Source organism: Diachasma alloeum, unplaced genomic scaffold (genome assembly GCF_001412515.2).
Source record: "Diachasma alloeum isolate Michigan unplaced genomic scaffold, Dall2.0 Dall_scaffold_00726, whole genome shotgun sequence".
NCBI classification, from domain to species: Eukaryota; Metazoa; Arthropoda; class Insecta; order Hymenoptera; family Braconidae; genus Diachasma; species Diachasma alloeum.
Window position 1 is genome coordinate 87720 of NW_021680857.1, and position 10815 is coordinate 98534.

The window sequence follows — 10815 nt, forward strand, 5'->3', positions numbered from 1 at the left end:
TTCAGTACTATACCGCGTAATCGAAGGCACGATGGAAAAACCGTACCGATTAATTGAGGTATTTCCATCAGAATTGTTACTGCTCCGTCGCTGCTTCAAGACTGTTTAATTTTGATTTTTATGATATTTTTATATGAATTTTGGGGTCACTTGTCACATGGGCTCGAACGAGTCCATTTTTAATTGGTAGAAAATGTCGTATGACTTCTTCCACTCTTTTGATTTTTATGGGGAAGTAGTTCATTCGATTTTTTGGGGTTTCAATTCATCGGTTTTCAATCGTTCCTTCGCGCGCAAATCTTACTATTGGGTAATTGGGGCATGCTGAGTGGGCCATTTCATCACTTTTGAACTCGATTCCAATGACTTTGGAATTTTTAATCGAGTTCACGTGATGAAATGCACTCTATTTAGTTTACATTAGTCGATTTGTTTCTTAGTTATTCTACATAAAATTATTCTCGCCTTAAAATTTCTAGTATAAAATTTTGGACATTACACTCTACCAACTCTAGCTTGATATTCGCTGCTTGTGCTTTTCTCTACTTTTTCGCTTTGCGTTCTCCGAGTTATGTATGTCGTTCGCAGGGAGAATCCTGATACAAGCCAGTAGGGCGAAGTTCATTGAGTCTCTCAGAGCCGAATCGGTCGTTGAAGCAGTCAAGCAGCTCTCTGTGACCGAGCTGCAGACCAAGCTGGATATGCTGGAGACCTACTGGGGTCAATTCGAGGAGCAGCACTTAAAGTTGCTGTCCGGTAAGGACAGCGCGGAAATCATGGAGCACGATTACGTTAAGGCGCAGGTGTATGATAAATGTTTGCAGTATTACTCCGTAGCAAGGACCACGTTCATGGGGTTTATCAAGTCACCGGATGATTCCGTTGCCCTCTATGAGTTATTCCATCGCAGACCTGCTGCACCTGCTGCTGCTGCTCAGGTGTCTCAGAGGCAACTGCCTAAGATTTCTCTGCCCACTTTTTCGTGGATTTTCTCAGAATGGGCTCCATACAAGGATCTCTTCCTCTCGATGGTGGTTGGTAATATGGCGCTCTCTACTGTCGAGAAGCTGCATTATTTACTCACTTCTCTTGCTGGTGAACCGAAGCAGTTGGTGTCATCTCTGCCGGTGTCCGAGGACTCCTTCTTGACAGCCTGGGAGATGCTCACCGCGAGATATGATAATGAACGTTTTCTCATATCTACACAGCTGAAGAATCTGTTCAGCATCCCAAAGGTTGTCAACCGGACGGCGAAGGAGTATAATGCCCTGCTCAACTCCACGACTGAGGCTTTGAACGCTTTGAAGACGCTCGGACGATCGGTGCAGCATTGGGATGATATCCTGGTGCATGTCATCTCCAGCCGGTTAGACACCAAGACAATGGCGGCGTGGAAAATTAAAATCGGCTTTACCACAACGTTTCCTTCGTATCAAGAGTTGAGGGATTCATCCTGAGCAGGGCCAGAGCGAAGTAGAGGATCGAGCAGCAATCTCAGCAGGATTCTCAGATGGTTAAGCCGAGTTCTCACCAGCAGCTACCGAAGCCTAAGCCAGCCAAAGTTTTGAATGTCTTAGCTGGCGCTGGTGAGGAGAGATCGAGCTCTCAATCGTGTGCAGATATGAGTGCCAATCCCTGCTCCATGTGGTCGGATGGCTCCTTCATTGACAGGTATCCGAGGTTTAAGCTGAGAGATGCCTGAGAAGCGCAAGAAATTCGTGGAAAGGAAGTACTTGTGCTTCAACTACCTGGGGAAGCACTCAATACGGGCCTGTCGGACTACCAAGACCTGTATTGTGTGTCATAAGCGTCATCACTCGATGATACATATCGGTCGTCACGCAGGTGCTCTTCAGGTCGCGTCTCAGCCATCTGTGGCTCAACAGCCATCTCAGCCTCGTGGAACTCCGATACAGTCCACTGTCTCCAGGCCTGGCGAATCTCAGCAGTGACTTCCTCTACCAACGTCAGCATTGACAGTGACACCGATAATTTTGGTGCGTTCTCAACAGTCGTCGCTATCAAGTGATTCTACCACTGCACCAATGACAGTTCATAGAGTGTCTTTTCAGCTCAGACCAGGTGTTCTTCTCTCAACAGCGTTGGCTTCTCTCGTTGGGGAGAATGGATCGTCGTGGGAAGTTAGGATGCTGCTTGATCCTGGATCTGAGTTGTCATTTGTGGCAGATAGTCTCGTGGTGAATCAAGGCTTGTCGACATTTTCAGCTTTGCTACCTGTCGTTGGTATCGGTGGAGCAAGGTCGTGTTCAAAGTGTTTTTCTCAGTTCTATCTGAAGTCGCGGTACTCAAACAAGCGAATTGACATTAAGTCCTACGTTGACCATCTCACAACCTCGTTGCCATCGTTTTCAGTCCCTCAAACACAACCATGGGATCATCTCAAGGGACTGAAACTTGCTGATCCAGAGTATTTGACGCCCAGACCTATTGATCTTCTCATTGAGGCAGATTTCTTTGGATCAATCGTAGAATCGCGAATCATCGAGAGGCCTGTAGTTTCCCTATAGCCATGTACACTATCTTCGGTTGGGTGGTGCTCGGATCGACTTCGGCGGTGATTCCTATGGTGACTAGCTCTAACCACGTATCAATCAGTAATGAGCAACTTGACGATCTTCTCACCAAGATCTGGCTGCAAGAGGAAGTTCCGAAAACTGAAGATAGTGTTCTGACTAAAGAGGAGGCAGAATGTGAGGACTTTTTTCAGCGCACTCATTCACGAGATAGCTCAGGGCGTTATGTGGTTCGGCTGCCTCTTATACGACGGAGCTTGGCGACTCCTATTGTCGGGCTAAGGCGTGTCTCACCAGTCTGTTTCGGGGAATAGAGAAGGATCAGAAAACCTTTCAGCTTTTTAGTGATTTTCTCAAGGAGTATGAAGAGCTGGGGCACATGGTGGGTGCTTCAGGCGTATCTTATTTGCGGAGCGTCAGGGGCTTGAGTCTAGGCTGTTACTCTGAGGGGATGACCTAGACACATCACGCTTCGGCTTCAGGAGGGTTGAGGGTCTCTGAGAGGAGGCAGTCGGCTCTTGATTCCATACAATGTTCGTCTCTAAGACATACATCCTCTTCTACTCCCACATACTACGTTCCTCATCATGGTGTTCTCCGGGAAAGTAGTAAAACTACGAAGCTGAGGGTGGTGTTCAACGGTTACAGTAAGATCAGCACGGGAGTGTCACTCAATGACATTCAACATGCTGGAGCCAAATTGACTCAGGATATCACTGACTTTCTTCTCAAATCGAGACGTAATCGGTTCATTTTCATGACGGACATCACGGAGATATTCCGCCAAATCAAGATGCATCGTGAGGACTGGCCTCATCAACAGATTTTGTGGCGCGATTCTCAGGGTCAGATCAGCACCTACCAGCTCACCACAGTAACCTACGGGACTAAATCTGCCCCATTCTTAGCCTGTAGAGTTCTCAATCAGCTGGTTGCGGATAAGGAACATCGTTCCCCTCTGGCCGTCTCTCCATTGACCAGTGGTAGATATGTGGATGATATCGGTGGTGGAGCTGAAAATGAGCTTGGTCTGTTGGACGTGTCTAAGCAAGTGACAGGTGTCTGCTTAGCTGGTGGATTTCCTTTAGCTAAATGTCACAGTAATAGTCCGTCTCTACTTTGATCTCTAAGTCCACATGTCTCTCAGGATCATAAGCCGCTAGAGGATTCCACTACGAAGATTCTTGGACTGAATTGGGATCCTGACACAGACCAACTCAAGTTCTCTATCCACCTTCCAGCCAACCCTAAGATAACGAAGAGCAATATTCTCTCTGAGATAGCTCAGTTGTTCGACCCTCTCGGATTGCTGTCTCCTGTGGTGTTCAGGGCAAAGTCCCTAATCCAGCGTCTCTGGCTGGAGAAACTGGATTTGGATGACGAGCTGCCATCACAAATGGCTCTTAAGTGGGGGCAATTTCGGGAGGAGCTATCTCAGATCGGAAGCATCTCTATTCCTCGTTGGCTTGGAATGAAGAAGGGATTCTCTAGTGCAGATACATGGGTTTTCGGACGCGTCTCAATCAGCAATGGCTGCGGTGGTGTATTTGAAGGTGACAAGCTCGGATGGTTTCAGCATCTCATTACCAATTGCTAAAACAAAGTTAGCTCCCCTCAAACAGCTCACCATTCGGCGTCTTGAGCTCAACGCCGCAGTCATTCTGGCAAAACTCACAAGGTATGTGCGTGATCAACTCAAACTTCGTGCCGCTCCTGTGTTCCTGTGGACCGACTCAACTGTTACCCTGGCATGAATCAGCTCTCATCCCTCCCGGTGGAAGGAATATGTGCATAACAGGGTAGCTAGCATACAGGAATAGGTGGAAGGAGCGAAGTAGTGGTACATCAGCGGTAAAGAGAATCCTGCTGATTGGGCATCTCTGGGCATCACAGTGATGCAGCTCAGTGCTCGTAGATTGTAGTGGACGACTCCAAAGTGGTTAAAGCTTAATTCTTCTCGGTGGCCAAAAGAGGACGCGAAACTGGATCCGTCAACGAACCTTGAGGAGAAACCTGGGCTAGTCTTCTCTGCCTCCTCAAAGTGGTCTACTCTCTAAGATCTCATCACCAGATACTTCTCTCTCTACAAGTTGCTGCGTGTAACGGCGATTTGCTTGCGTGTTGTCTCCAGGCTGAGGACGAAGTGTGGTGAATCTCTGGTGCATCTACTCCATCATGATGGTTTAGAGGCAGCTCGGCTGTATTGGGTTAAGACAACTCAGGCCTTTTATCTACAGTCCGCGTGTGACATTATCTCTCATGGTCAGCAACTTGGTAGATCTCATACGTTGATCAAACTCACGGCCTTCATTGATCATCAGGAGGTTCTCCGACTGGGTGGGCGATTGCAGTTCTCTACCTTGCACCCAGAGAGTAAACATCAAGCGATGATCCCTAAAGAGTCCGTATTAGCAGAGCTTCTCATTAGGGATTCTCATTAGCGAACGTTGCATGGTGGAACTCAAATTACGCTGGCGCATCCCCGGAGCTCTTACTGGATAATTGGAGGACGAGGGCCAGTAAGATCTTTTATTCTCAAGTGTGTTGAGTGTGCGTGTCATCGTGAGGTTCGTGCTCAGCAACTGATAGGACAGCTTCCAACAGCACGTCTTTCAGCGACGCGTGCGTTCTCTAATACTGGCGTGGATTATACTGGACGAGTGTCTATTAAGACGTGGAAGGGGCGTGGCTATAAAACCCACAAGGGTTGGTTAGTGATCTTCGTTTGTATGGTCACATCTGCATTTCACCTGGAAGCTGTCTCCGATTACTCTGCTGATGGGTTCATTGCCGCTTATCGCAGGTTCGTGAGTCGTCGTGGTCACTGTGCGAATCTCTACAGTGACTGTGGCACCAATTTCATCGATGCTGACAAGGAGCTGAGGAGATTGCTCTCGGCTGGATGGAAGGACTTCCAGCAGGAGGATCGCACTCGGTGGTCGTTCAATCTACCAGGGGCACCGCCTTTCGGAGGTCAATGGGAAGCAGCGGTCAAGTCGGTGAAGTGACACCTTTCTCGGACGGTTTGGGACACGGTTCTGACGTTCAAGGAGCTTCCTACGCTGCTGATCCAGGTCGAAGTAGTTCTCAACTCCAGGCCTCTGCAGCCTCTCTCTGAGGACCTTGACGACGTGTCGTATCTCACCCCGGGACATTTAGTGATTAGAGAAGCTCCAATCACTCTGCCAGAACCTTCACTTGGTGACCTCAACGTTGGACGGCTATCAAGATGGCAACTAATTCAGCAGAGGCTGCAGTATTTCTGGAAGCAGTGGTCAACAGGATACCTGCAGCAGCGCCAGACCATCTCCAAGTGGCACCATCTGTCCAACGGGATTCGCATCGGTTCTCTGGTTCTACTCTCCGATGAAAGGTTCCCGCCTTCGGAATGGCCTCTCGCTCGTGTCACAGCTCTACATCCTGGAAAGGACGGTCTCTCCAGAGTTGTGACAATTAGAACTGCGTCAACAACATTGATCCGGCCGATCTCCAAGCTGGTCCCATTGCCAATCTCTACCAGCTGAACTGTTGCTGGTCTCTGTTGAAACAGTTAATCTCTCTGATTACTGTTTCAGGTTCTACCATGGTCTTCTCAAAACCAGATCACCAACAGAGTTGCTGACGGGGGGGGGGAGAATGTTGAGGCATTAGCCTCATGGAATTGAGTCACTCCGTTGTCCACTCGCGGCAGCACCTCCTGGGCGCGTACCTGTTTTATCGGTCATGCCCCAATTAATTGGAATCGAGGACACCTGCCGCGACACTTGACCCATCTCGTCTCACTTCCGCCTTCTTCTCAACTCTCATATCGACAAGTGCACACCGCGTGTTTTTCTCTACGACTGAATCGTTAATTATTGTAAACATCTCATATGTGAAAATTCTCCAACGTGTCTTAATTCGATTGCTAGTTGACAGTGCTCAATTTGACACATATTTTTTGTGACTTCTTCATATTCTTGAGTAAAATATACTCTTTTATTGTGACACTACCCACGCGTTCAGTGAACATTAATTTTTGCTGCGAACTACCCTATCCGTTTCCCGAACCCGGCTCTCCATCGGGTTTTTTCCATTAATTGTCGCCGAAACAATGAACACAAATTACTATTTGAAATAACGATGTTTCCAAGATGATAAAAATAAAATGTAAATACTGGCCAATAAAGATAAAATATTAATACTGAGAGTTTCAGACGAGTGATAGCATGGAGATATAAAATATGTACTTGTGTACGTATGAACAAATTGAATAGAAAAAACTAGCGAATTCACTACAAAATTCTATTGGATTTCAATTGGAATTTTTATTAGTTTTTTTCAGATTCTCTTGAAATGTTTGGTAGAAAATATTCTACAGAAAACGTCAATAGAATTCCATTTTTCTATACAACTTAATCAATTGAGATATCTTTTATAGAATTTCCTCGGCTCAAATATTCCAAGTTTTTTAAAATCAATTTTTCTGTTTTCTTCATCGAGAAAATCCAACAAAAAGACAGAGAACTTGAGCCGAGGAAATTCTATAAACGATATTTCTACAGAATAAGTTGTATAGAAAAATAAAATTCTATTGACTTTTTCTGTAAAATATTGTCTTTCGTACATCCCAATAGGATCAGCTAAAAATTAATAGAAATTTCCAATGAAATCCAATCGAATTTTCTCACGAAATCGTCACGATTTCCTATGAATTTCTTTCGTGCGTGTGCGCTGTTTATTTGTGATGTAATAAAAGGCAGCAGCTTTATCCATAAAAAAAACCATATTACTATCCTTGATTAGTATATTTTCGTTCCATAATTTTAAGGATTTGTTTGAATTTATCCTGTTGACAAGGAAAATCTGACATAAGATGGTGAAAATAGAAACTGAATATGGTGCATTATTTAGTTTAAAAGTTTAAAATGATAGTCTTATGAAAATGGGAACAAGATTTTGAAAAAACATGTGCAATTATAAACAATGACCTCAAAATACTCTCAGGAACAACGATATTTTCCAGACAATAATGATTTAATCTTGAAATATTGATAATGAAGATTTGCGACAAGTAGTAACACAGAGAAAAAAATGTACCTGTGAGTCTTTTAGTTTACAAGTAGGGACTCATAGTTGCCCATATAAATGTATAAAAAATGAAAAAAGACATGGGTAGCTATCAATAATGATGGAAAAATGTTCTACAGTGGATATCGCAAATATAATGTTGTTGTGTGTGGTAGAATGGACGAGTACAATGGACTCAGACTTCAGCAATAAGATACTTGAATTTACTTTATTTCTTACTCAAAGTGTAACGGTAAAATACAAAAGAAATTAAAACAAACTTCAAAATTCACTACATTGGTAATGACCTCCCGAGTGCAGTGTGTTCTTGGTTTTTATCCGAAAACCGTGACACACTTACCTCGATGTTTCTTTGTATTCGTATTACAAAACGTTCCGGTGTTGCAATACGATGCTGCATCGATAAACAATCGATAATCTGTTAATTTCACAATTATTAAACATGAATTATTTCATAATTTGGTAGTGGAATATTCTGGAATACAACATCTCTCCCGACCAGAGAGGAAAATTCCTATACTTGGAATTTTTACATATACATATTTACTATTCAACATTAGTCATAATTTAAATATTTCTAAGACTTATGGGTGAGGTGATGTCTGAGTTCCTCCTGTCAATTCTCTGAGTACCGAACCAGTACATCGACACCAACAGCACAGTGATAGCAGAGAAATGTCGTCGCGCTAGAGATAATTGATGCTGGATGCGCGAGGAACTCCGGGATGCCGAAGACCATCGTGTTTGCATCCAAACGTTTCATTTCTTGTCCAAACGTTTCAGCTCTTTAACGTTTCGTACCACACTGCGGAGATGGACCTCATTCAGGTTCAACTGGCCCTTCTTTAGATAGTTGCTCATATTCTCGTTCAGGGTCAAGTTCATGTTCGGATGAATATGCAGATCGAGACGTATTCCTGACGACTTCCGTCCTCTGATTCTGAAATCTGCGGCGATAACTTCGCATAAGTTATCTATCTGCAAGATTCCAGTTCCTTCTAAGTTGCTTCTATCCGCTTCCTGTCCACATCTGACGGTGATCTCTTCTGAATGTGGCGCTGCGTAAAGCCACGCATTATCCGAGGTCAGGTGAATGAGGAGTAGACGTTTCAGCATGATGTGTTTCACAACACATGAATTGGAGATTTTCGCGGGGTCAATGTACATGTGCACCTCGGAGGGGCTATACGGCTGTATAGCTTGCGTTCTGTGCACAGGTACTGCCCATCGAGCCTCTTACAATTTCCCAACTGCTCCGACGTCATCGGAATAAACTGCTGCGTTGGCCCGTGGATAACCAAATACTCGTTCTCCGGTTCAATATATGAGTAATAACCTTGAATCGTTTTCACTGGCAATCCATGTGGCTTGTATACGCTATAAATCTAAGAGTTCACCAGCGGTATTTCCAACTTCGTCACGATTCTTGTGTCGAAAGTGTGAATGCTGATGGTGGAAATTCTTTCCAACTTGTGCTCAGCATTAATTCCAACCTCTGTCGGAAAGCTGAATCCCGTTGGCAATTTAGCTTTCTTCAGAATCTCTACCAGATGTTGCTCTGAGAGAACTCCTGTCCCCAGGATCCTTCCCTTTTCGTCTGTTAGAAGGCGCCGGATTTTTCTTGCGTCTCTCATCAAGAACTGCTGTGATGACCATGAAATGCTCGTCCATGTAGTCACGAACCAGAGTTATGTTGAATCTCGCCTCCATATGTTTTGATAGCTGCTGCGTCGCGTTCAGCAAAATTTCTTCATTTTTCTGTACGATTTCCTGCGTGTGCTGCAGTCGAAAGAGTGTAGAATTGATGACTTCGATTTGACCTTTTGTGACGTCATATGAGTTCCCTTGTTGACCTTCAAGACGATCAAGATGTTCTTGAATTTCTTTTGCATCTGAGGCGTCCATCGTGCCAAATAGTGACTTTGCCACTGCCCAATCCATCAATTAAGCCTCGACGAATCTTGTCCGGTTGTCCAATATCAAGAATCCTGTGAATCGCCTTTCTCAGCTCCGTATGTTCACTCATACGTTTTTTTAAAATCGTCCGAAAATTCTCCCCTGAATTCCCAGCCTTCAAGGACAGAACCTGTGTCAATATGTAGTGACTTTCGAGTTGATCTGGTCTCCGTAGCCAAGGAGTCACATCTGTTGTCGCTGCAACGGTCCAGACGTGATTGCTAAGAAACAATCTACCAATCGACTCAAAATGTAGACCTGGAGTGTGAGTAAACTTATCAAGAGTATCCCCCTCCCCTTTTATAACTGGGATCATGGTGCCTAGCATCTCTCTATATAATAAAAAAATTATCCCAAAAATTGAGGCGACGCTCAAAATTCAGGCGACGCTTGATCCGGCCCATAAATGGGGGGTGCCCATATATGGGGGGTGCCCATATGTAGGGAGTGCTCATATAGGGGGGGGGGGGGCCCATATGTGGGGGGTACTTATATATATGGGGTTGCCCACATAGGGGGGTGCCTATATATGGTGGTGCCCATTTATGCGAGGGTGCCCATATATGGGGGGGAATTATACGTATGTGGCCTCTTATGGTAAAGTATTTATAGAGCTATCGGAAAAACGCTCCCGGTCACACCCATTCGGTCGCACCCATTCGGTCACACCGGGAGCCGGGAACGAGCGAAGCCAGCGGGGGCTTCAGGGCTTCAGGGGACGTCCCCATCCCTGGAGGATCTCAAGGGTCATAGGGGCCCTAAGGGTCATAGGGGTCATAGTGGGGCTAAGAGTTATGAGAGCCACGAGGGTCACAAATGTACTAAGGCTCTTAAGGGTCACGAAGGTCATAGAGGTGCTAAGGGTCATAAGGATCATAGAGGGGCTAAGGGTCATAAGAGTCACGAGGGTCTCAAAGGTCACAGGGGTCATAGGGGTTCTAAATATCATAGAGGTTCTAAGGATCACGAGGGTCATAGGAGTGCTAAGGATCACGAGAGTCAGAGGAGTGCTAAGGGTCACGACGGTCATAGGAGTGCTAAGGGTCACGAGGGGCATAGGGTTAATAAGGGTTATAAGGGTCATGGGGGTTCTAAGGGGACTGCCCATATATGGGTGGATGCCTATATATAGAGGGGCACACATATATGGGGGGTGCCCATATATAGGGGGAGTGTCCCTATATGGATGGTGCCCATATATGGGGGGCATATATGGGATATGCCCATATATGGGGGTGTTCATATATGGAGGGTG

The 10815-nt window shown here is 45.4% G+C and overlaps 1 protein-coding gene across 1 annotated transcript; it reads left to right on the forward strand.

The window, feature by feature from the left end:
- Nucleotides 1-2530: 2530 nt before the first annotated feature.
- LOC107044399 lies at nucleotides 2531-3657 on the forward strand. The gene is made up of 2 exons (XM_015266267.1): nucleotides 2531-2711; nucleotides 3020-3657. The coding sequence occupies exons 1-2, from the start codon at nucleotides 2531-2533 to the stop codon at nucleotides 3655-3657; spliced, it is 819 nt and encodes a 272-aa protein (XP_015121753.1).
- The last annotated feature ends 7158 nt before the right edge of the window (nucleotides 3658-10815 follow it).

What these genes read in the sequence shown, in the direction of transcription:
- LOC107044399 (XM_015266267.1), top strand. Translation starts at nt 2,531, where the DNA reads ATGTACACTATCTTCGGTTGGGTGGTGCTCGGATCGACTTCGGCGGTG. An exon ending in GACTAAAGAGGAGGCAGAAT is followed by an intron (nt 2,712 to 3,019) that starts GTGAGGACTTTT and finishes CGGCTTCAGGAG; the next exon opens with GGTTGAGGGTCTCTGAGAGG.